Source organism: Hoplias malabaricus, chromosome 16 (genome assembly GCF_029633855.1).
Source record: "Hoplias malabaricus isolate fHopMal1 chromosome 16, fHopMal1.hap1, whole genome shotgun sequence".
Classification (NCBI taxonomy): domain Eukaryota; kingdom Metazoa; phylum Chordata; class Actinopteri; order Characiformes; family Erythrinidae; genus Hoplias; species Hoplias malabaricus.
This window is the reverse complement of record NC_089815.1, coordinates 11,434,792-11,462,398: the sequence shown is the minus strand read 5'-3', so window position 1 is coordinate 11,462,398 and position 27,607 is coordinate 11,434,792. Positions and strand designations below refer to the sequence as shown.

The 27,607-nt window shown below is 37.1% G+C and overlaps 1 protein-coding gene across 1 annotated transcript; it reads right to left on the bottom strand.

Moving 5' to 3' along the window:
• gnao1b (guanine nucleotide binding protein (G protein), alpha activating activity polypeptide O, b) lies at positions 1–19,211 on the bottom strand. The gene is made up of 8 exons (XM_066646964.1): positions 19,044–19,211; positions 18,553–18,595; positions 16,370–16,511; positions 12,411–12,571; positions 11,071–11,199; positions 7,297–7,426; positions 3,888–4,041; positions 1–2,195 (listed from the first exon to the last, which is right to left on the bottom strand). The coding sequence occupies exons 1-8, from the start codon at positions 19,159–19,161 to the stop codon at positions 2,008–2,010; spliced, it is 1,065 nt and encodes a 354-aa protein (XP_066503061.1). The 5' UTR covers positions 19,162–19,211; the 3' UTR covers positions 1–2,007.
• Positions 19,212–27,607: the final 8,396 nt, after the last annotated feature.

The following is a 27,607-nucleotide window of genomic DNA, read 5'->3' as shown; positions in this document are numbered from 1 at the left end:
CCTAAAACTGGTATGCCCAAGCAGAGATATTTTATAAGCAGAGTGTGTATTTTAAAATGTGTTTCAGAAAATGCATTTTTCACTCCACAACTAATTCATCTCTTTGAGTTAACACAGTGAGTTTATAGCAATATGGACCACAGGCCAAACTTTGACCAGCCCTGTATCTGTATTAAATCTACAAAAGCATTCTTTCTTTTAATAAATAAAACCAGTTAAATAGTTGTTAAATGAGAAGAAAACTATTAGGGATGATGCTAAACTGTGGCTTTAATGTAAACATTTCATTATTTGGTCAGATTAAACCAGCAGTACAATGTAGTTTACCCCATGGGAGAGATTGAGCATTCAGTAAACACACAGAAAATACACTCAGTACACGCACAGCTGAAAAAGAGAAAGGAGTGGAGGGAAAACCTAGGGTTAAGTAGCAGGTCAGCAGAAGAAAAAGAAAGAGTGTATGCATCACACACACTCTCTCTCTCTCTCTCTCTCTCTCTCTCTCTCACACACACACACACACACACACACACACAGACATTAAGAAAGTGTGTTGAAGACAATAGCTCATTCATTCAAGAATTTAGTTAAATATGTTTATAAATGTGGCTCTCTTTTATGTGGCCATTTTATTTATGTCTAAAGCTGGTTATATAGCCACTGGTGCAACGAATTAATTTGTTATTCATTACCTGATAATCAATAGAATATGTGCAGGGTTGGGAATACAAAACATGTTAACACACACGTTAATATTAATAGAAATCATTGAATAAATAAATAAATAATAAATATAAAAACAAATAAATAAATAATAGAATCATTTACAAAGAGCTGAAGTTAATTGGATCTACTTGTGCTCATGGACAGTGAGAATTTCTGTTGACCTTATTGTGTTTGTTGCACAGTGTCTCAATTTGGAACTCCATATGTAGGCGATGCTCAGTTCAGACGAGACTTTGGCTTGAGAGTTGCCTCTGAGCAATATTCAGTTTGTGGAGTGACATTCAGCTCAATCAGGTGAACAGTCCGACATTCTCAGTCATTTAGTATTTCTGTGAAGTTTTAAGATAAAAATATTGCCTACAAGAACATCTGATCCCTCTAGGATCCTGAGATGTGTTCTAAGTGAAGTTTTTACTTCTGTTGCATTAGCATTTCAAGGTTGTTGTTTTTCTTGTGCTATGTATACACAGCCAAACGTTTTTGTTAGCAACTATAACAGACATTCTCATTCAAGGTGGCTGCATCTAGAAACCCTAAAACTCTTTTTTCTACTCCTTTCCTGTGTGACCCCATTTTCCTGGTTGGACAAATGTGGGAGGGCACGAGAGAAGCTGTTTCAGCATGAAGTACATCACACTGTGTACACTACACTGATAAAGGATGGACAACACAGGATCCCATCTGAGCTTTAAATTGTTTTGAGTGTATTTCAATATTTCAGTATTTTTTTGTTTGTTTGTTTTGTAAATTTTCTCCTAATTTAAAATGAAATACAATACATGAACTAATAGGCCATGGACAAATTAAGAATTAACTTTGTATTAATAGCTCTCTGTGGTAAACTTGATTTGCTACCCAAAATTTATGGGCAAGTTTTTGGAGAATTTTGGGATGGGTTTAGATTCAACCATGTTAAAGTGGACAAGCAGTCATTGTTTTTGCCTTGGAACAAGAGGGGGCAGAGGAGTAGGAGCACACTTTTTAGCTGCAGCATAAAATTTACATTCATCCATGCACACACTGACATTTCTTATATTGTATATGTCCCAAGCACACAATATTTACTCTACATGTGTACACCCATATCATTTTTTCCTCAGCCAAGAATAGAAACATAGGTAGACAGGCTACAAAACAAAAACCATCAAAAAAAAAAAAGTGAACATTCTGACAAAAAGACAAAAAAGACAGTGACATGGGAGAGTGCAATGGCCAGAGGGGTGGGACTTCAGTTCAGTCATTCGTCAGCATCAACTAATCAGTGACCGATCAAGCAGGGGCTCAATACAGGCCACACCCACGCAGGTTGTTAGCAATGATGATGTCAGTGACAGCATCAAACACCACCTGGATGTTTCCTGTGTCAGTGGCACACGTCAGGTGACAGTAGATCTCTTTATTTGGAGAGCGATTCTTACTCTCAAACTGACCCTGTATATAGGCCGCTGCGTCTTCATATGTGTTTGCACCTGAAAGAGAGAGAGGTAATTGACTAGAGCACCTTTCTATTTTGGATACATAATATTCAAAGTTTATTCATTGCTAATTGAGAATAATGAAGACCTCTGTAAAAGTTAAAGAACCTCTCTACATTCTTCACAGGCATATGGTATGTTTTTTTGTATGCCTGAAGGCATATCATGTGCAAGCCAGAGAAGCCACAGAAGAGGATTTTTCAAGCTAAGTTTCATTGTTTTTATACTGATGGCAGAGATGTGTTCTGTTTTTGATTGCAAAGTTGCTAAAGGAGAAGTGGTGAGCCCTTATGTTAGTTACATGAATGAGGCAGAGAAGACCTTGTAGAATTCCAGTGGGTTATGAGAACAAACAATGCCTCACAGATTCCTCACCATCAGCTATGTGAGGCCTCAGTGTTGACATAGCATTTGCATGGAAGTACAGTTTGATCTTGGCAGAGAAGGGCAATATATCTTATAAGAGTAGCACGGTGAGCTATAGGGCAGCAAGACAGACACAGGAGAGGTGCTTTAGCCTGGAGGAGCTACAAAGGGAGAAGAGGCCACATTTTGTTTTAACTTCTTTAAATGTTGGTTTGTTAGAATCTTTTATGGCTTTTTACGCAAGAGACTATTTGCTTTTTGAAGGTGAAGGTATGTGTGTAATTCTAAATCACATTTAAGTGATTAGGATTTTTTTCTTTCTTGGAAATTATTTAATATATCATTTGGATGAACAGAAACGAGAACAACAGTGGACAACGAAAACCACAAGAACTATCAGTATAACTGTATAGGAACGGAAGTGTGTACAACACTATTTTAATCTTTTAGGTTTCTATAATTGATAAAGCTGCAAAGTCACTTGTATGATCCAGCCACAAAGCAGCATAACAATAAGATATAAATAAACACCAAAAGGATTTAGTCACTAAATATTAAAATAATTAAAATGTTAAAATGCACAGCAAAGTAAACACGAGTCAAAAATGTAATCAAATAAAACTTCCTGAATAAATCTAAAAAATGTTTGCCCTGATCAATTGTGATGTACAAAATACACAAATCCTTAAGACCTTGTTATAATATTGTTATAGTAAAAAGTAATTTTTAACCCTCAAGTATCAAAATTAGTGGTACTGTTATCATAACGGTCATTATGTAAATAAACTATCTATTAAAGTGACCTGTATGACGGGATATTTCAAAAAGAAAAAAAACTTCAGTTAATTAAAGAAAATCAATTAATTAAAACAATTCAGTTCAACATAAATAAAATATAGTACATCAGTTACATCAATATATAAACACAATTGTTGAACTTGTATTTCAGTTTTTTTCAGTTGGCATGTAAAATACATTAACATATTTCATTCATGGGAAATTGTTGCCCATGAAAAAGATCTGAATCAAATGACTTTTTCAGTGTAAGGCTATAGCTTGCTTTTCAGCTTCTTTACAGATCCAGAACGTCAAATTAAGCCTTACTCATATGGGTAATTAAGATGTGCTTCGTATTGGTTTGCCACCTTTTTGAATAATGTCCTTTTATTTGTTTTAATACAGAATATCTGACACACTCAAGCCACTAGGTGTCAGGATAATGGCTTTTTTTATAAAACAAAGAATAATAATTTTGAGAAAATGCCTGATTGCGTCTTTAAATGCATTACAGTCCATTTTCCTGTTTGTTTTCATGCATACCTGTATATTCTGGGAAGCATATTGTCAGTGGAGATTTCTTGATCTTCTCTCCAAATAGATCCTTCTTGTTTAGGAAGAGGATGATGGATGTGTCAACGAAGAACTTATTATTGCAGATGGAGTCAAAGAGCATGAGAGATTCATGCATACGATTCTGCAGAAAGGAGCAGAAAAGTAAAAGACATTAAGATCCTTTTCAAGTATTTAGAGTTGTAGCCTTGCCCTTGCTTAATCAACTGGGAAACATAAATCTATGATGATAGCAGCTTGCCAAATATATACCATTTCATTTACATTAATTAAATAAAAACACACAATATCACACAACAAGATCACACTGATAATATATTTTCCTCTTTCTAAAAGTATTTCCTTTTTTCTGAGTAAAACCAAACAAATCAAGCAGCAGGAATATGCAGTTTTTAGTTTTTTGATGTACTTATTAAACTACAACTCTGTGTTTGAACCAGAAAATAAGCATGAGTATATATACAGGTTGCAATATTAAAATTTAAAATTGGATTTCCTATTTTAAAAATATATCATGTCCAGTTAATATTATTAATAATATTATTTAAAGTTAAACTGACCTCTACTGGCCTGGATGCATGAGAGATTCTGTGCTAAAAATATTTAAATAAAATGTATTGTAAACTGGGGATGTACTGTGTGTGGGACCCACTCTGTAGAGCATAGAACGTTTAATAAAAATTCCTGTTTCTTAAAAAAAATTTGGGACACAGCTTTATATAATTTACAAAATTACAAAAAAAAACAGTCCAGTGTTGTCACTGTCTAATTTGATTTAATTTTGTAAATATTATAAACAAATTACGAATTTGATGCTTGCAACACAGTCAAACACACACGTTTGATGTGTTACATCACCTTTGCTTTTAATTATAGATATTATTTCAGAACTGAGGATACAAATTGTTGAAGTGGTATCCTTGCCCATTCTTGCTTGATTTAAACGGTCCATGGTTGTGTGAGTCTCATCCTCGTCTTCATGAAACACCATAGAAGACACATTTGGACTGCAGACAGGCCAGTCAAGCACACACACTTTCCATCTATGAAGCCATGCTGTTGTAACACATGCAAAATGAGGCCTGGAATTGTTGAAATATTCCTGGACTGCCCTGGGATATATATATCATTTTAAGGACAACATACTTCTCTTTAAAATCCTAATATACACATTCATTTCATTCATTCATTATCTGTAAGCGCTTATCCAGTTTAGGGTCACGGTGGGTCCAGAGCCTACCTGGAATCATTGGGCGCAAGGCAGGAATACACCCTGGAGGGGGCACCAGTCCTTCACAGGGCAACACACACAGTCACACATTCACTCAAACCTATGACCTTTTGAGTCGCCCCCTACCAATGTATGTTTTTGGACCGTGGGAGGAAACCCATGCGGACACGGGGAGAACACACCAACTCCTCACAGACAGTCACCCGGAGCGGGAATCGAACCCACAACCTCCAGGTCCTTGGAGCAGTGTGACTGCGACACTACCTGCTGCGGCACTGATGCAGCTACATCTATCAGCTACCCAAGGCTGATAACAGTCTGCATGGTCAAAGTCATCTTTCACACACAGGAAATAAAGAGTATTTCCCCCAACAACAAACTGAAATTTGGAATAGTCTGAAAACAGCACACATTTCCTCTCTTTTTGGACCATTTGAGATGAACTTGGGCCCAGAGAGCCCAGTGTTTCTGCACAGAACTGATGGCTTCCTCTTTGTGTAATAGAGTTTCAGATTGCACAAAGTGATAAGCCAGGCCCATCTTTGCTTTCAAAGGCTGAGCCTTTAGTAGATGCTTTTTATATTTCTTAAATTCTCCTCCTTATAGTAGAATGTTTGAAAACTCTGTAAATTTTCTTTACAGTTTGACATTTATTGTGCCCCGACCTTTTCTTAAGTGTGTTGCAAGCATCAAGCTCAAAATTTGTTTATATTTACAAAATGCATCAACTCATTCAGTAAAAAAAATTGAAATCTTTTGTTTGTACTTTTGTGAGTTAAATAAAGGCTCAAGAGGATTAACAAATCACAGATCCTTGTTTTTATTGTATTTCTTAAAAAGAAATCCCAGGTTTTCAAAGAATAGGAATAAACAAACATGATCAAAAATATTGTTTGCTACTTTTTGGCAGTAAAATTGACTGATTGCTCTTTAGATGTGGATCATGTCCTTTTCCCTGCAAAGATTTGCAATGTAGATTACAGCACATGATGTTGCATAACAGTTTGATACATGTTTTGATCTACATTCCTAAAGTCCTAGATTTTTTGTAAAGTAAACTGGCACAGTCTGAAACAGTAATGACTCTTTTTAAAATTTTCCTCACAACTGGTCTAACAATTATACTTGGTTCTATTGACAGAAATGGGTTAAGATTTTCCACTGAATACAATTTTTTAACTGTTACTCACATGTCACCTCGCTGCATTTTGAGGAATGTTGACTGTTGTGTTTATGTAGCCTATTAGACTCTCAGTTTGAATACAGTTGACTATTTGAGCAGTATCCATCGTCTCTTACTTTGATTTGAGGGTTTGTTATTGCATATTCTTGGGTGGTCAAACCACTAAAAAATAAGAGATACTTAGTGGGGATGCGACTGTGGGGACTCAGATATGATAGGAATGACTCTTCTTTGTGTGTGACCTAAGTGGCGTAAATTTATTTTGTCTGTAAGTTTTTATTCACTGTTTGAATTACCACAGAATCTCATTTTTTACTCAAGTTGCTTAGTTCTGTAGCACTTCTAGGCTGTGTTTACTTTCATGCAGTTAGTGCTCTCCTTTTAATCTACCCAACTACAGAGCAGGAATAGAGCAATATCCTCATTTCAGTTCATGCTTTTCAGTGTTTGAAGCTCTATTCATTGTCTAAAATCCTAAGAGCAGAGAGAGAGAAAGCCTAACATACCAGACCGAGACCCTTTTTTTTTTTTAATAAATACATTAGAGAGGTTTCAAGCACACAGACAGACTGTACAGTTAGCAAATGGTGAAAACTCCTCAGAATTTATAAAAAAATGTTTTTTATGTTTTGATTAAAATCTTGAACTTTACATTTAATGCCACGTTTTAGTGTTCCACCTTATGTTCATTATTTCATTTTCTAGCTAGAACAAATTAACTGTAAAATTTGTAATATCAGTATAAGCTGTGTATTTTTGTGTTTTGTTTAAACTGGATTGCTGGATGCTTAATACTGTTATGTTCTCATCTTTTGTAAGCTTCCCAAATTTTGTTGTGTTTTGACTCTTTGGGCCACCGTGCATTTAAGATAATTTACACAACTTACATTCAATATATATGATAGTCATCTCTGTGTGTCTATCTGTATGTGTGTGTCTGTCTGTATGTGTGTGTCTGTCTTTACCGTTGTCTCATCTTCATGTAAAACTTGGTCATAGCCGCTCAGCGCTACACAGAAAATAATGGCTGTCACATCCTCAAAGCAGTGGATCCATTTTTTCCTCTCTGATCTCTGTCCACCTACATCAAACAGCCTGGTGTAGATACACAGATAAAGAAACGCACACACACACACACACACACACACACAAATTGTCATGTATGTAGTCTAACGTATTGTAGGACATTACAGGTGCTACAGATTATCATTATTATTTAAAATTATTTATCTTGTCGAAAAGCATGGTACTAAAAAAAATTACAAAATATGTAATTAAAATAAATACAAGTACATAATTTCAAATACAAAATAAACTCTAAATGCTCTGATGAATAGCTTTTTAAATAAAATTTTCTCGGGTGCCTAAAACCTTACGGTATTCAGAGAAACTATATGGTCTTTTTGCACCTTTGTGTGACTTTTTGTTATCCCCTCATAGTCTCATCCCCCATTCCCACAAATCACCCCCTCTTCATCATGCCCCTCCTCTCACACCTCTTTCTCCCATTCCTTCCACTTTCTTATCTCCTTTTTTCTTTGATCATCTTCATCATTTTAGGCACCTGAGAAACTTATATTAAAACTTACAAAAAGGTATTTTACAAAGAAGTTACTTTTCCTGACAGGTAAATTTTTGACATTGCTATCAGTCCTTTCATAAGTCCATAAATTTAATTTAAAGTGTAAACAGCAGCTGGTGTTTTCAAATTATTTAAGAGTATTTGCTCAGAAAAAATATTTGAATAAATACACAATAATAATAATAATAATAATAATATTAATTATAAGACATTTGTCAAAATTTACATGTGTCTATAGAAGATTCAGAAATAATTCACTGTATGATATTGCACTTTAATTGGTTCAGATAAAATGTAATTGATATCATATTCTCTATTCTGTTGTGCACTAGAGTTACAATGGAGGTTCACTTGGAGATAACTACTGAGTAATCCTTTAGTCCTAATGCTTTAACAGCTTTGCTGTTATTGTACCATTCAGAATAAAGCTATACGCAATTAGAAACATAATATAACTCCCACACACAATCACACCACAAAGACATTTGAGGTCTAATATTTGGACATAATATACAAGTGAGAATGCATGACAGACTCTGTCCCAGATTAAGTCATGACATCAACAATGGCTGCTTTCTTCAATGTTCCCAAAGTGAACCATAAAAAAACAGACTGTACCAATTTAGGACCCAACTTCCTACTGTTTAAAAAAGCTGTTTTATTTACTTCCACATTTTATATCAGTTGATATTTTTAGGTAGTGCTTTTTCTTTCTTTTTTATATTTTCTAAGAGAAACTATTTTATTCATATTGTTTAAACATTAAAAAATTTTCTTCTTTCTTTACTTTCTAACCATTATATTAATGCTCATTTAACATTTATTCACAATATGTATCTTTTTGTTTTGAACTTTAATACATGTACTCAAATATATTTAATAAGAAAATAAATCAACATTTTAAAAGAAAGATGTTTAAGTCAATTTTGTTTTAGAACAAATAGATCCAAAAAGAAAAGAAGGGAACCGAGGTGTACATAGTTTACATATTGTGCCAACTGATGATGGGTGTGTTTAAAAATTATTGCACATCTACCACAAATGAGTTGCTATTTTTATACTTTTACTCAACAATGTTTAGGTTGATGATTAATTTTACTGTAGTCATTATTTTTACTCAAGTACCAACACTTTTACTGATGGATTTAGAATGCTCTCCTCAGAAGGGGTGGAACATTTCTTTGCCCTTCACATCAATGTGCGTGCTACTTTACTGAATAGAGTTCAGAGATATATCATGGTATAATTTGAAGGGTTCTGTATTTGGAAAACCAAATGAGATAGGTATCAAAGCCTTTTTGAACACAGCACAGTTCCCATGCTGCAGGTGAACAAAGGTAATTCCAAAAGTTAACACAGTCATATAAACATAGTCATGTAAATTGCCAGTTAATAGTTGCAAATTCTTTACCTTTGATAATTGCCTGTGACCTGTAAACATAATTACATTATGTGTGTGCTTATCTGTTGCCCATATTACTGCAGTCCCTTAACTGGTTATGTGTTAAGTTTAAATCATTCATTCATTATCTATAACTGCTTATCCAGTTCAGGGTTGCGGTGGGTCCGGAGCCTACCTGGAATCACTGGGCGCAAGGCACACACACTCACACATATGGACACTTTTGAGTCGTTAATCAACTGGAGCACCTGGAGGAAACCCACGCAGAAAGAGGAGAACACACCAACTCTTCAGACTTGAACCCACAATCTCCAGGTCCCTGGAGCTGTGTGACTGTGACACTACCTGCTGCACCACGGTGCCGCCCTAGTTTAGAATCAGTTTAATATTATTTCTATTGGTTTTAAAATCTATTCATTGTCTACATAATTGAAAAGTCTACATTGGATAAGCTTCAGCTTTATGAATCAAACTGATCTCCTTGCTCCTTTGGCAATGACTTAGTTGAAATTCCCAGGGCATGGACAAACCGCTTGTATTATTTTTAATTATTTATTTATAAAAAATAAAATAATAAGGACCTTGTTCTGAAACAGTTTTTCACATGACCTGATGTTTTTGAACACAACCTTGAGGCATTTTTCATACTGATTTTCTTTGGTCATAATCCCTTTTTGAATTCTAGTATTATCCTGATTATACTTTACTGCTTTTCTGTTTTCAAATGATTTATTATACATTAAAAAAATAATCATCACTAATTATTCTTCATTTTATTGTTTTATTCATCTTAACATATTACTGTTACATATTTAACTGGCTATTTTTTAAATAAATGTTTCTTTTTTACTTTTACCACTTGTGTTATTATTTTTTTAAATAAATTTATGTGAGTTTTTGGCAAAAACATTTTTTCTTTATTATCCTATGGGGTATTACATGATATGCAAGTTTTTTTTTTTTGTTTTTTTTTTTTGCTGAGCTGACTGGTGCTTTTCTTGCTTCTCAAACACGCAGCTGATTTTGAGAAGCCCAGTTTTTGCTGTCAGTGGTGCCAGTACTGATACTGATATTTCTTTGGTTCTCATGATGAAAGACACAGCTACAGACAGTAGGAACACAAGCTACATCTGAAATGACATCTAGGCATTTTATTCACTTTCTAGTTTCATGGACCTTTGAAGCAATGGGGGCTGACTTTGATGGCTGATTTTTCGAGAGTGTTACTTATAAAGAAGTGCTTCTAATATGAGCTATTAGAGTAAACAAATGCACCCTGATATTCTGTGCTGCAACCTTAAAATTCAGTATTACATTTCAAGACAAAGTCATCTGCAATTATTTAAGCAACACCTGTCAAATTACATGATTTGCTGATTTTCTTAAAGTGAAGTTAACACTTCTTTGAAGAACCTCTGCATTATTTTTAAATAACTGCTGTTTATTTGCTGAATTTCACATATTAAGAAAATAAAATATAGCAACTATGCTACATTATATTTTATGTTGTGTTTTTTCCCAATGTTCCCTGCATAGGTGTTAACTTATTTCCAACAAAACATGTCATCTCAAAATCAAATCAAATCAAATCAAATCAAATCAAATCAAATGTTATTTATATAGTGCTTTTCACAACAGAAAGCTGTCACAAACCAGCTTTACAGAGATCCACGTCCAAGCCTCCTATGAGCATGGTGTTTAAAACTTTGCAAGACTGGATTTTTATGAGTTTACTGTAAAGATGAAGGTGATTACCTGAAGTTGAGGTTTTTGAAAGTGAAGTGTGTCTCCACAATGCCGGTGGTTTTAACTCGTGTTCTCAGGATGTCCTGCTCAGTGGGAAGATAGTCTGGTGCCCCAATACGCTCCAAACTGTCCAGGTAACTGTAACACATTAATTTAATTAATTTTGCTATGTTCTCCTGTACAAATCTAATGGGCCAAACCCAAAGCGGCAAAACATTAGTCTTTTAATTCGTAACAAAGAAACAGAAATCAAACATGTATACACAAGATATTGGAATGTTTCTGTGAGAATATGATTGCATTCAAACAGTAGTGAAGTTAGATACTGACCTGAATCACAAACACCCACACAGCTCAATTCCAAAAAGTATTGGATGGAGTTTTATCACTCCAGAAAATCCAGCTGCACTGCTTCATAGCCCAATACTTGGAGGATTGTTATCCCTTTCGTAAATATTGATCCATTTAATCAGCTCCACTGACTATACAGGAGCACTTTGTAGTTCTAAAATTACAGATTGTAGTCCATAAGTTTCTCTGGATACTGTATTATCTCCTTTTCATCCTGCTCTTCAACGATCAGGAGCCCCACAGGACCACCACAGTGCAGGATCATTCTCAGCACTGCAGTGACACTGATGTGGTGGTGCTGTGTTAATGTGTGTTTTGCTGGTATTAGTGGATCAGAAACAGCAGTGGTGCTGGAGTTTTTAAAGCCCTCATTGTCAATGCTGGACTGAGAATAGTCCACCAACCAAAAACAGCGGTGCCAGCGGCGTCCTGTGTCTACTGATGGAGGACTAGAAGATGACCAAGACAAACTGTGCAGCAATAAATGAGCTACCATCTCTGACTTTACATCAACAAGGGGAGCCAATGAGGTAGGTGTGTCTAACAGAGTGGACACAGTGTATTAAAACTTGAACAGCACTGCTGTGTCTAATCCACTCATACGAGTGCAACGCACATCACCACACCTGTGTCACTGCAGCGTTGAAAAGGATCCACCAGCCAAATCATATCTGCTCTGTGGTGGTCCTGTGGGGGTCTTGACCATTGATGTGTAGGTTGAAATGGGTATAAGAAAGTATACAGAAAAACATGTGGACTACAACTACATTGCAGAACTACAAAGAGCTCCTGTATGGTCAGTGGAGCTGATAAAAAAGGACATTGAGTGTAGATACAAGGTAGACCTTCTTAATTCAGCGATTGTTCAGTGTAGAAACACTACATTTCTAAAAGCTTGTTGACATCTCTGTTAAAGTGTGATTTCTGCTACTTTGGGGATCCTAATTCAGTGATGCTTCAGTGTATAGTGTATTTCATATTTTTGTATGTCTGCTTACTACTGAGCAGAGTCATTGAGCTGGTATTCTCGTGAACGATTGAAGCAGGCCTGAGTTCCTCCATCTTTCCACAGTCGCATCATGGCTGCCAGCAGTTCAGGAGAGTAGGGCTCTGTGTCCTCCATACGGCTGACCACATCAAAGATCAACTTCCCATCAGCCTGAATATATGCACACATTTTGGAAATGGATTAAAGGGATATAATAACTCTGTTGTTCAAGATGTAAACAACATCAATCAGTGTGTTTTGATGTAAACCAGAAATGTACATACTCAGATTTCTTTACACTCATGGTGAGAGGAACCAGATTATATATGTAAGAAATGTATATATATATATATATATATTATTATTATTATTATTATTATTATTATTATTACATATATTTCATTAATTCATTCATTATCTGTAACCGCTTATCCAATTCAGGGTCACGGTGGGTCCAGAGCCTACCTGAAATCATTGGGCGCAAGGCGGGAATACACCCTGGAGGGGGCGCCAGTCTTTCACAGGGCAATACAGACACAAACACACACACACACACACACACACACATTCACTCACAACTATGGACACTTTTGAGTCGCCAATCCACCTACCGACTGTGGGAGGAAACCCACGCGGACACGGGGAGAACACACCAACTCCTCACAGACAGTCACCCGGAGCGGGAATCGAACCCACAACCTCCAGGCCCCAGGAGCTGTGTGACTGCGCCACCGTGCCGCCCATATATATATATATATATAAAACACATAAAAAACTAAAACTTAAATGGCTTGCTCACTTGAGGGTTTTACATTTGTTTTTACATTTCATGTCAAATCTTTGTCTTACTGGAATTCTGTGAAGCTGCTTTGTGACAACATCAGTTGTGAAAAGCGCTATATAAATAAATTTGATTTGAAATGTATTTAAAAACTGTAATTAACCTTATTATTTAACCTAATTATTTACTATTATTATTGTTACTATTAATATTATAATTATCATATTTAGTTATTTGTTTCTTTGTTTATGGAGAGGGTTGGAGGTCTGTTGAATGTGTTTATAATTTATTTTTTAAATCAATTCTAAACATTCAAATATAATAATTAGTGCAAAATAAGAAAGCCAGTACTTCAGTACTTTCAGCTTCTAAGATGATTTATTATACTTTTATACACTAGATGTCACTGTAGCCCATTTAATCATCACCAAACTTCACCGATGTAGGTCAGCGTTGCCCCACCCTGCCTGTGCCCCAGTGTTCAGTCCCAGCCTTAATCTAACGGCCCTGCTCCAGTTAATGCTGAGAAGGTAATTTATTTTAAAAGCATTTTTGTTATATATTTTGACATATACTTTACATCCTGATCAAAACATCAAATTATTTTATATATAAAAATTTAAAAAAATCATTTATGTCTGGCAGTTGACGGAAAGCAAAAACCCACACATCAATTTAATTTATGCTGAATGACATAAATAGACTGCCTGTCCTTTGTCTACCTGACCAAATGTGCACTCTCTGAACTCTACACATTTACTCATTTACATGTTGTTCACAAAGCTCTGCAAACACATTGCTAAAATGTGTGAAAGCTAGTTACACAGGAGTGGCAGAGAAAGTTACACTGATACCTACAACGACTTGCACTATTACACAAAGAAAGAAAAGCAAGACAGAAGCTGCAAACAACATTCTGTTCCTCTCTATTTGAACACTAAATTGGGATTATTTTCTGGTGGAATAATTTCAAAAAATGTTCTTATATTTTATGCTGTATAAAAAGTGAGATACTCCAGCTGAATCAAGGCCTTCAGTAGCTACATGTTAGAGTCAGGTGTGTGAGGTTGTATAGATAAAAGTCGATCACCTATGCTTTATACCATTAGTGGCACATATAAATTTTCCACAAACATTCCAAAAATAGGACATTCTGAATATGGAATAAAAATTAAAATAAAAAAAAAAAACAGTGAAGTATGTTCACTGATAAACATTGTTGCATTCTGTAAGTATTAAAAAAATCATTAAAAAGCCAAATTTTGATGAGTTGTCAGTTCAAAAATAATGTTTCTCAGTGCAACATTGCAAAGTATTTAGGTCTTTTACTATTTATAATTCATTATGTCATGAAAAGACTGAGGGTGTCAGGAGAAATATCAGTGCATAAAGGCCATGGGCAGAAATCGTTGCTGAATATTTTAGTGACCATTGAGTCCCAGGTGGCAGTGTTTGAGTAACTGTCATGTTACTGTGATGGACCCAGCCATGTGTTCTCAGAACTGTTTTGAAAATTCATCGTGTACATATATATATATATATATATATATATATATATATATATATATATATATATATATATATATATATGATATATACATCTATCTCATCACAACCATTTGTTCATCTCCAGTCTGTATGCTCAAAACCGATCTAATGTGTTTACAAGGACCCAGTGTCTGTAAACGGGTAAAAAAATAAACTGTCTCTATGTATGCTAGGCTTTCTTTCTGTCTATCTCTCTGCTCATGGCAGAAGCATCTGGGTTTTTTAGACAACGATGAGAATTCCAAACATTGAGAAGAACAAACCAAGATAAGGAAATTGCTCTACTCCTGCTCCATAGGTGGGTAATATTGACTTAGTTTTGCTTTCCAGATCACTTAAGGTAGAAATGTCTCCAAACTCTGGAGGCGGCTAACAGCATTACCGAAATGGCTACGAAGTCAAACACAGCACAGTTACAAATGACTTTCTGTGGTAATTAAAAGAGTGAGTAAAAACTTCTGCCATGTACAAACGACAGTTGTAATTTTCCCTCAAATACACTGAGCTTCTGAATGAAAACAACCAGAGAGAAATGCATTTCCCCACAATTGTAGACATTCCCTTTAGGACAGTCACTCCCTGCATCGTGAAATCCAACATGAAACTGCATTATGCTAAGAGGAAACCTTATATTGATATTGTACAGAAACATGAGAAAATTCTCTTTGCCTCATGCCATCTGAGATTGGCAAGCAGGTTCATGTTTCAACTAGTTTTGGGGAAAAACATTATTATTCTAAACACCAGAGATAAAAAGGCCATCAAATCTGGTAACAATTAAATATGCAAAAACCCACAGCATGGGTGATCTGCGTACCAGTGTGAATGTACCATTGATACGGGGGCATTTTGGAGAGACATATGCTGTCAAGATAAAATCTTCAGTTCAGCAAGACCATGTCAGACCTCACCCTACATGAGTTAAAACAGCATTGCTTCGTAGTCACAGAGAATGTGTGTTTGACTAACCTGCCTGCATCCAGATCTGTCTGCTATTGAAAATGTATGGTGCATCATGAAAAGGAGAACCAGACGACAATGATAACAGGCCATTGAGCAGCTCAAGTCTTGTATACAGCAATAATGGACAACAGTTGATATCAGTTCCCAACTGATTAAAAAGTATAATAAAAAAGAAAAGGGGAAGTGACCCAGTAGTGGCGGTCATCAAGTTCATCTTTGAAAATAAATTTGAAAAATAAGTTCTTTGTGCATTTGTCTGTTAAATATAAGTTCAATGAATTAACAAATTACAGATTTCAATTTTTATTGCAATTTTTGAAAGTGTCCCAACCCTTCTGGGAATGGGGTATTTATATTACATTTGCCAGGAACAAAAACATTACAGTTCGGTGGGAGCTGTACACAAGGTGTGTGTAATTTTGTGTGCAATTGCAAATGCAATGCCTACAACTTCCATTTTGTTCCAAAGTGTCCATTTATCACACTGTAATACACTGTAGTTAACAGTTTATGTTAATCTGTTCAGGCCCTGCACGTATCAACTGTTACATTTCAATATTTCAATTTTTTTTTGTAATTTGTTCAATTTTTTGTGTATTTTAGATCTCTTCCACGTTTTCTTGAATGCTGTAAATAGTCTGTGTAATTCTTGTTTATTTGTACATGTGTGTACTCACCACCCTCTCTTTGTCGGTGTACTCAATGCCAAGAGTCTCCATGGCTCGCAAAATAGTGGCCAGACTCTGGATGGTGTTACTATAGACAACTGGTTTAAACTGCTTTACGTCATCTCCACTGAAACCATCTTCATGGATAATCCTAATACACAGAACACATTTTAAGTTAAATCTTACTCACACACACTCTCTCTCTTTATGTTCCTCTCTTGTTACACACTTAACAAAGCACAGACACACAAACGTGTGTATAATATTTTTATACTGATCCACAAAACTTAAAGGAGAAAAATGTGTCAAATGTGCTGTGCATTTTATTTAGGTATTGATAGAATTGAATTGTTGTGTATGGGACGGCTAGACAGAAGCCGTAAGTTTAAAGAAGCAACAATGAAGTGACTGTTGAAGCTATTAGCCTATTGTGCAGCTGTTATTTTTTTTCATATCTCAGTCCAGTAAACAGATTTGGTTTAGTTGCTGTTGTATAACCTCATAAGCTCATAATGTCATGGACTGCACTTGTAGTAAACATCATTCAATCTGAAGATGTGTCATTTCCAGCTGCATGTGCAGTTTTTTTCCCTCAGGGATGTATGCTTGTAAGGTTAGGTGACATAGTCACTCAAAATCCGTTTAATGGGTAGCTGGTGCTTAACAAGACTGTACGGATCAGGCACTAAAAGCCACCCATTAAGATTAACCCAGAGAGAGATTCTAACCCAAACCCCATACACAACAATCTCTCACAGACAAATTAAAGAAGAGCGCTCACTGAACATTTCTTCCATGTAATACCACACGCACAATTTTGAAGCAGACACAAGAACTGCACAACACAAACACTGAACCATGTTCATACATATAAACACACCCTCTCCCAAACAGCCAAAATATTAAAACCACTTCCTTGTTTCACATTGTAGTTCCAAAATTAGATTACAGCCCATCTGTTGCTCTGTATACATTGTTAGTCCATTTCACCCTTTTCTTTGATGATTAGGACTCCCACAGGACCACCACAGAGCAGTTATTATTTGTCTGGTGGATCATTCTCTGTGCTGCAGTGACACCGACAAGTGGATCAGACACAGCAGTGCTGCTAAACTTTTTAAATATTATGTCCACTTTATAAGACACCTAAAACTTGTTGGTCCACTTTGTAGAGGTGACGTCACTGCACAGTGTGACCAACACAAACTGCAGCAACAAATGAGCCACCGTCTCTGACTTTACATCAACAAGGGGGTTCAATGAGGTAGGTGTGTCTAACAGAGTGGACACAGTGTGTGTTGGTCATCCCCTAGTCCTTCATCAGTGGACACAGAATGCTGTTGCCAGGATATTTTTGGTTGGTGGACTATTCTCAGTCCAGTAGTAAAACTGAAGGCTTTAAAAACTCCAGCAGCACTGCTGTGTCTGATCCACTGACAACAATTCAACACACACTAACACCAGTGTCACTGCAGCCCTGAGAATTATCCACCACCCAAATCATAATTGATCTGATATGGTCCGGACCATTGAAGAACAGGTTGAAGGGAGGTTAACAAAGTATGTGGAGTCACAGATGGACTACAGTCTGTAATTGTAGCTCTACAAAGTGCACCCACAAAATGGAGCTGATAAAATAGAAAAATGCAGAATACAGAAGGTGGTTTTAATGATATGACTGATCGGCGTATGTCCAAAAGTTCCAGCTTTTCTTCTAAAATGAAGAGCATTCATAGGGACTGACACCAATTTGCTAAAGTAACTGTGAGGATGTTGCATTTAGAGCAATTCCAATATTCCGTAGCCCGAAGCTGGTGGGATTTATGCCACTCTAACCAATGCTTAGGATTGAGTACAGTTCATGTGCTCAGGTGCTGGATCTCCAGTGTGTCCCATTTTATGGCGTGGTTTTTTAATGAAAATTATTCCAGCCATTCAGTTATGCATCTTTTTCCGACTGGATATTTTTGGACATAAATGTGTACACGAGTGCGGGCGCAAACACACACACATACTCACACACACACATACACAGAATGACACAAAACTGGTGGGGGGCGGGGGAAGAGAGGTTTCAGCACCAACAGAGTGGACAGCGGCGCCTAAGCCGACCAGAGAGAGAGACAGAGAGAGAATGGGGGGGGGGACATAGTGAAGATGAAAAAATGAAGGAGAGCTCCTGCAACACTTACTTCATCTGTTTGACAATCGTGCTCTTTCCCGACTCCCCGCCGCCTGCGAACACACGCGCTGTTAGACCGGAGAACGGAGCGGGGCACGCGCTACAGCGCATCGACAGGTTCACACCCAGCCCTCATACTCACGAGCTCAACCATTGTTTTTATTTATCACGGGCCTTTGACAAGTAAACGTCTTCGTCCATTACATCATCCAACACTAAACTACTGCCGGGTGGCTTTACTCAGCTAGAAAACGCTTGGCATTAGGCATGGGGTCTTCAAACTCAGGTGCGTCCCATGAGCTTCAAAGCGTCCCATACTAGTGGTCTGTTGGACAGTGATTTTCAGTCGAATATAACATAACCATCATATGACATTAAACATGACAACAGTAAAACACAGCGCTGAAACCGCGGCCGGTCTCTCTCTCTCTCTCTCTCTCTCTCTCTCTCTCTCTCTCTCTCTCTCTCTCTCTCTCTCTCTCTCAACCAGAACTGTCTTACCGAGCAGCAGCAGCTTCACATCTTTGGCGGCGCTCAGTCCGTCCTCGCGCAGGTTCTTCTCGATCGCTTTGCTCCGATCCAGCGCCGCGCGCTCCTCCGCGCTCAACGTGCAGCCCATAGCGGGACCGAGGCAGCGCGGCGCGCGAGCGAGCGAGTCAGTCTGCTGGAGAAATCCAGTCAGTGTCTCTCTCCGCCCCCCTCCCTCCCTACCTCTGGCTCTCTCTCTCCCCCTCTCTCTCTGTCCCCCCTTCCTCTCTCAACCCCCCACGCCCTCTCTTTCTCTCTTCTCGACCCCACCTCTCGCACGACTCTCTCTCTCTCTTCCTTTTTCTCCGTCCCCCCTTCCTCTCTCAACCCCCCACGCCCTCTCTTTCTCTCTTCTCGACCTCACCTCTCTCTCTCTCTCTCGCCGGTTGGATGGGTGGAGGGGTGGATGGGTGGAGTGATGGATGGATAGATCTCTGTCTGAGAGGAGGAAGAGGAGGAGGAGGGAAGGGTCCGGACAGCGGTTTATCGCAAACGCAATCCCTCCCTCTTTTCTCTTCTCAGCCTTTGCGAGCCTCTGTCTGTGGTGACGTCAGAGCCGCGCCGGGAAAAGTGGAACGCGGGAGTCACACTTTTATAACAGCTGTAAGAGTCTGATCACACTGACTGCCATACAGCTCTCTATCTCTCACAGAAAGCAAAATCAAGGGTGTTAAAGCGGTGGTGTTAGATCACTAGTGTTGGTGTTGTTTTAACACTGCACTAACATAAATGTTCACTCTCTGCTGTTCGCTTGATTCAGTGTTGGTGAAAGTTGCAGGTGTCAGAAGAAAATTCGCCTTCATTTAACTCTCCTCACAGCCCCTTTCCACCAAAACAACTGGTTCTTAAAAGGGTTCTGTTCCGGACTCTTGGAAGCTTGGCGAACCGGAAACGTCATCAGGGAAGGGCGTTCCATGTCGCGCATCGCAAGTAAACAGTAGCCCATTGACAAGATGGCGGAGGTCATAGAAAACTTATTTGTACTGTTGTTACAGATGTTTATTTCCAAAAGCATTCCATGGTAGACTTAATCTTTAAAAAATAAAGTAGTTTGAAAATGACAAGTCAAAAGATTTTATTCGTCACTGCATTCATTATGAGTTCCATCAAAGCAAAAGCACTGCAAATCACGTGCATCGATTTGTTCTGTTCTTAGATAATACTGTATCCAAAAGTATGAGTGAGTTTTGGTTTAGACAATTTAAAGACAATTTTTATAAAAAAAAAAATGTTAGTGAAATATCTTGTCGTATTTCCTACTACACGGTCATTGTCACACAATGATGTAACAGAGGGAAAATGCTTGAATTTTAAATTTCAATTATAAGTTTCATTAAAATGCTTTAAAACTTATTTGTACACCTAATAGACTGTGTTAGCCCTTTCACTTGCAGGGAACGTCTATGATTGCGGGGAACTGCAGTTCTAAGCTTTGCGTCTTTTAAGATGGAGTGAAGATGGTGGAAAATAACAACTGTTGTTTGTACATGTAGTTTGACTTGTCTGTAAGTTTTATTCACTGCTTGAATTACCACAGAAACTCTTTTTTAACTCGAGTTGTTTAGTTCTGTAGCACTTTCGGTAATACAGGTAGCACTTTAAGTGATCCAAAACAGCAAAAATAGGTTAATATTACCCACCCATGGAGCAGGAATAGAGAATTCTTCATTTTGGTTAGTGCTTTTTAATGTTTAGAGTTCTCTCTGTGTCTAAAAATCTCCAGATGATATATATATATATATATATATATATATATATATATATATATATATATATATATATATATATATATAGAGAGAGAGAGAGAGAGAGAGAGAGAGAGAGTGAAACTAGCATACCAGACAGAGACAGATGGTTTATTTATTCATTTACAGACACTGGGTATTCTTCAATAGTTTAGACCAGTTTCCAGCACACAAACAGACTAGAGAGCTAGGAAATTGCATGGAAACATCTTAATTTTATAAAAAGTGTTATTGATTACAATCATAAACATTGCCTTTAAAGCCAGGTGAAATTTTGGGATTATCACAAAACTACGGCTTTCTGATTGCCCCAGAATATCTTCTAGCAGATATGGTGGCATTCATTCATTGTCTGTAACTGCTTATCTAGTTTAGTGTTGCGGAGGGTCCAGAACCTTCCTGGAATTACTGGGAGCAAGTCAGGTACACAATCTGTACAGGGTGCTAGTCCATCAATAGGTACAACATTCACACATATGGACAACTTTTCATGGCAAATTCACTTCACAAATGTGTGTTTTTGGACTTTGGGGGGAATCAGAGCACATGGAAGAAAATCATGCCGACATGAGGAGTTATGTGAATATTATTGAATTATCTGTGTAGCAAATACTCATGGTTTAGTTTGACTCAAAGTGGGTTAGAGTACCTGGCCTGGGGACTGAGATCAAGATGAAGAGCAAAGGTACATAAAGTTATCAAGAAGAACCAAAGATCCATTGTGAGATATACAAAAAAAAAAAAAAAAACATCCAATAATAACATATCCATATTTGCATGATTTTATTATAGATCTGTACAAATTAAAAGAACATAATATAAGTCCTGGAGGTGAAATAAACACAATTTTAAAATCTATCAATATTATAAAAGGTATATGTACCCTTGAGGGTGATCTGGTGATGAGTTCAAAGAGGCAATGTCCACAGCTACTCAGCTGAAAAAAAATGCTGTTTAAGGGCAAAATTAAAGCAACATCAAAACCCAAGCAAAAATGGTTCATGGTCCAAAGAAGTCTTCATTCATCCTAGACCTCTTGATTTCTTGATATTCATGGCTTGGTAAGACAAAGTGTAAAACGAATCACATATTAATATGTAGAAAGAAAAAAATGCACTTAAAACCTCTTGCATTTCAAATTGATTTCACATTGCTGTTTGGAGTTTAAATCTCAGGCATGTTCCTGGCCAACAACATTGAAGTTTGAGATCATTTCACATGTGAATGACCTTCTTTCGTCATTGCTCCAAGAATCAGATTATTTTAACATGAATCATTTTTGTTGTAAATGTCCATAAATATGTATTTCATATATCTCAACACAACTAATAATTCAACATAAAATTATAATTTTAATAATTACTGCAGTCTCAGAATTATTTAACCCCTTCATGATAAGCGCCTTTAATACTTGGTATAGCAATGTTTTGCTGTTAAGACCTGCTGAAAATATGACACATAGCCAGACATAAGTTTCTGTTAGTGTTCTTGAGGAATCTTAGCCATTTCCTCATGGGCAATGGTCTCCAATCATGAGTTAATACTCTCCTCCCCAAGTAAGCCACGCAAACTAACATTAAAGATAACATGATTCATGAGACCAGGCTACGTTCTTCCATTGATCCATGGTCCAGTTCTGATGCTCACGTGCCCAATGCAGTGGCTGTTGGCAGAGGACAGGGGTCAGCATGGGCACACTGACCTGTCTGTAGCTGTATGAAGCCCTATATGCAGAAACCTGCAAGGCAGTTTTGACTCTTAATTGAATGACATTGTGTTCCTATCCAAGCTGGGAATCAAAGCCCAGTCCACAATATGGTGAGAAGTGCTGTTATCCACTACACTACAGCAACCATTACAGAGAGTGCTGCCGAGGAACAAACGTCAGCTGTTTGTATTTCAGAGAGCTTTAAAAGGAAGCTGGATTTCTCTAATGCTCTCTTTCTCTAAGCATGGAAACAGATGTTCCACCACTAGATTGTAAATGGCCAGCATAATACATTTGTGTGTGAGTATGTGTGGAGGTGTTTGGGGGGTGGGGGTGTGTTGCTTTATAAACAGAAAAAAGTCTCTGATGTGGTTTCAGATATAAAGCACATTTAACCTGTAAACATATAGGTACAACTGCTGTGGACACAGACGTTCAGTCTGTGTATAATCTCTTTAGAAAAGCATGAAAGAATGCAATGCTCTGGAGCAGCTGCCTCATGTTATCATTTTCAATTCTAAGAATTTTGGCATCATTTTAGATGAAATGCAGGAGGAACAAGTGTCTATAGAAAAAAACAAAACAAAATAACAACGACAACAAAAAACATAATGTTAAAAAAAAAGAATTACATCTTTTTTTTTTTTTTTAAATCAGAATGGTTCTTTAGGAAAAGAAAGAAGCTTTTGTGTACAGAAGCAGTTTCTTTGAAAGCCATTTTTCCTGCAATGGGCAGAATTTCTTGGCTGCCTGATGATCTGTGGAGATTAGCATGCATTTAGAATTGTTACAGAAACGGAGGATCCTGAAGCTGGAGTGGGAAAAAAATAATCCAAAGGTTCCATCCTGTGTCCAGCTTCACTTGTCCCAAACGGCCCCTCCACCCAGACACACACAAACAGCTCGTTCTGATGGATTACTTCACTGAGATAAGAGCCATATCAGGGCGTGTGGCCTGCTTAACGTGCTTTTATCTTTATTACCGGCGACCTCGCCGATGCTCCTCCATAAAGCCCTCCACGTCACACGCACAACGGAGAGTCATTACATAATCATACACACAAAAACACACACACACTGTGGAGAAGCCCTTTAATAGTTACACAAAAAAGGCCAGGACACTAAAACACCCAGTAGAACCCTGTGTTTTTGTCTTTGTCTATTCTCAGGTTTTCACCTAAACAGAACAGAAAAAAGCTCAGAGTTCCCTGCAGAAAAGGAGGAGCTAAATCCCCATAACTAAAATGAATGTGATCTCTTAACCATCTAATACTTTAATGGCAGGCCACTGCATAATGCTTTAATGGAGAAAAGCCTCCTCCATTTCATTAATCTGACCACCCTCAATAGATACCATTAAGCTAAAATTAATTTCTAAGAATAATGGTGTGTCTCATATCATATCAGAACACAATCGTCTGCATGTTGTGTTTTTAACCCCCTTGTTTGTGGCCTTATTTCCCAACTAGTTTATTAGATTAATGACATGAATGGCACGACCCTACACCTGATATCATGAGTGACTTTTGCTCAGGTCAGGAAATCGGAAGACCTTTTTCTTTGTTTGGTTTTTAAACTTTAGTGTGGCATCCAAAATTTTGTGGTTCACATTCATTCAAAGAAACACAATACAGATAGACACCAGACGATCAGGAATTTTTTGTCTGTTGGGGGCCTCTAGGCAAGGCATGAAACTAAAACTGGAGATGCACCAAAGGGTAAGAAAAAAAACAAGAAAAATATCAAGGCATGATGACAATACAGAAGAACATCATATATACATGCACATGATTTATATGTGTAAGAATAAAACAACAATGATAGTGAAATATTTTAAATATAGTTTAAATATCATTTAAACACAACACACACACAGCTACTAGGGATGCTTTGCAGTTTCATTTGTAAATCTTTATGGGATTGCTTATGTTTATCTAATAGTGCTTTAATTCTGTGATTCTAAATAAAATTATTAACACTCAATGGACCTTCTTAATCCTTAAAAATTTCTTCTATACACTTAAAAGACGGGTTTTCAATACTGCAGTGCTTAGTAAAGACAATGGTTCTGTTTAGATGGTATAGATTGTGTTGTATATGATTCTAAATGACACCAACGCTTCTAATGTTGTGAAGTCTAGTTTATTATAAAAGAAAACTACATACATTGTCCAACAATCTGAACACACATTACACCATGAAAAGAACCATTTCACAATGCAAACATACTCTTCTTTTTATTCATTCATTTATTCATTGTATGGAATCGCTTCTCCATTTCAGGGTCACAGTGGGTCTGGAGCCTACCCGGAATCACTGGGTGCAAGGCAGGAACACACACTGGAGGGGGCACCAGTCCTTCACAGGGCGACACATACACACAAAAACACATTCACTCACACCTACAGACAATTCTTGAGTCATCAATCCATCTACCAACATATTTTTTTTGACCCGGGGAGGAAACAGGAGCACACAGAGGAAACCCATACGGACACAGAGAGAACACACCAAACTCCTCACAGACAGTCATCCAGAGCAGGACTCAAACCCACAACCTCCAGGTCCCTGGAGCTGCGTGACTGCGCCACCGTACCCTCCGGGTTCTATTTAGAAGCCAAATAAGCAGATCATCGTGAAAAACATCCTGAACACAGATCTTTAAAGAACCTCTTAAACATAACTTTATATTGCACAGAAAAAACTCTATTTAATAAAAAAAACTGAAGCCTTTTGACTAAGAGTTTAGTCTTGAATTGAACTGCAGTGCTATCGGGGAGACCCCATTAATAATATTTTTTTAATTTATAATTTATTATTATATTGTTTTTTAAATGTTTTTTGGACATTTGGGTTAGGATTACACTGGGACTGGAAAATTGTCCCAAAGTTTTTATTTTTTGTTTATTTGCCTTGTTATAGAGGCTAGGTCTGTCACTGGCAGTAAAACAGAACTAGCCTCCATAACAAGGCATTTTTTCTTTTTCTGTTTTTGCCATGTTTGATGGTAGAACAATAAAATACTGCCTGTCTGATCTTCAACATGTGGAATGAATGTGGAACAGCATTTTAGTATGTCCCACCATCTCCTTGCTTCTCTTTAAATTTGCCAGACACTTCATAATTAGGGTTACACGCTCTGTGTAAACCTCATCTGAAAACAAAAAGCTCTTCAGGGCAGATGGGGGGAAAAAGCTGAAACACAGTCCAGAGAATTCTAAATAATCATGGTACCAACTGAAGACCACTGATTCTGAATTATAGCCCTGATTTCTTTTCTATACATGGTTCAAGCAATAAAAAGCATAAGCTGACTGAGTGTATGATGAGCAAAGCAGGAAAATAGTGAATACATACCTCATTAAACTGCATTAACTATATTTACAGTAAAAAACAAGACATGCAAATTCTGGGGTCAGTTCTATCATATTTTGGAATAGGTATCACTTAGTAATTTGCTGGATAACTAATATATATTGTCATTTTGTTTGTTATTGAAGCTGATGTTAACACCATATTTATTTTTATAGACTACAACATTTCTTATATAATTTTTAAATGTATTTATTAATCTATTGTACGTATTCAATAAAATTTATATCTGACCATGATCCCACATCTAAAACATGCCCCTGAAGTATAGAATAAAAACCACAAGTGACAGAATGACAAACACTCAGGATTATCTCTAGATAAATGCATTGACACAATCTTCTTTTTTAGGCTTGAGCTAAGGAATGCAGCAAAAAAAAAAGATAATTATTTAATTTTAAACATGTTTAATAATGAGAAGCTGCTAAGGAGTCGTTTTCTAATGATCATTTCTCACATTCAAACAGTTGTTATACTGATACCTACTTGCCTGGATGTGTCTGAGATTCTATACTAAACCTGTTGTAAAAACTAGTTTATTCAGGAACTACAAATGTTGATTTTTCTTCCCCTTGTAGAGAAAACTTAAATAATAACTTAAAATAGTGAATTTTGAAACCTGGTTTGCTAATTTGTGATGTTTAAAATGGATTACTGTTCTTTTAATATGGAGTTTCCTTAAAATTCATTCATTGTCTGTAACTTTTATCTAGTTCAGGGTCGGAGCCTACCCGGAAACACTGGTCAGAAAGCAGGAACACACCCTGGAGGGGGTATCAGTCCATTGCAGGGCGAGACACATTCTCACATGCACTCACACATTTGAGTCACCAACCCACCTACCAACGTGTGTTTTTGGACCTGCTCATGTGGGGTATAATCAGAGCACCCAAAGGAAACCCACGCGAACACAGGGAAAACACACCAAACTCCTCACAGTCACCAGGAGCAGGACTCAAACCCACAACCCCAGGAGCTGTGTGACAGTGACACTATTTGTTGCACCACAGTGCCGCCCACACTTACAATTATCTGATAAAAAGTACCAAGTATTCAACCTTGACAACATGCCATCGTGGTGTTTTTAATTAATTAAGGCATATCATGAGCAAAATACAGGGTGGGCCATTTATATGGATACACCTTAACAAAATGGCAATGGTTGGTGATACTAACTTCCTGTTTGTGGCACATTAGTATATGGGAGGGGGGTTTTAACTAACTTTATTCTTTCATGAGTTATTTACAAGTGTCTGACCACTTATAAAATGTGTTCAATTGCTGTCCATTGTGTTTGATTGTCAATGCAACCCTCTTCTCCCACTCTTCACACACTGATAGCAACACCGCAGGAGAAATGCTAGCACAGGCTTCCAGTATCTGTAGTTTCAGGTGCTGCAAATCTCGTATCTTCACAGCATAGACAATTGCCTTCAGATGACCCCAAAGATAATTTTTAATTTTTAATTTGGAACAAATGGATTCACTAAAAATAAATCAATTTGTTGACGTGAGTGTTCAAAACCTTTCAGGGATTATTTGAATTAATTACATTTATTGCTTTCTAATAATGAACGGCACAAATTCCCATAATATTTCTCATTTAAAAATCAGAATTAATTCATTTACTTAAGTAATATTTATTAATGAATGTTTCCAACAAAGGTGATTCCAAAGGAACATGCACTAAATTAGTTTTAATGACCTGGAAG

What these genes read in the sequence shown, in the direction of transcription:
- gnao1b (XM_066646964.1), bottom strand. Translation starts at nt 19,161, where the DNA reads ATGGGCTGCACGTTGAGCGCGGAGGAGCGCGCGGCGCTGGATCGGAGC. An exon ending in TGTGAAGCTGCTGCTGCTCG is followed by an intron (nt 18,596 to 19,043) that starts GTAAGACAGTTC and finishes GTGTGTTCGCAG; the next exon opens with GCGGCGGGGAGTCGGGAAAG. An exon ending in ACACCGACAAAGAGAGGGTG is followed by an intron (nt 12,572 to 16,369) that starts GTGAGTACACAC and finishes GCATATATTCAG; the next exon opens with GCTGATGGGAAGTTGATCTT.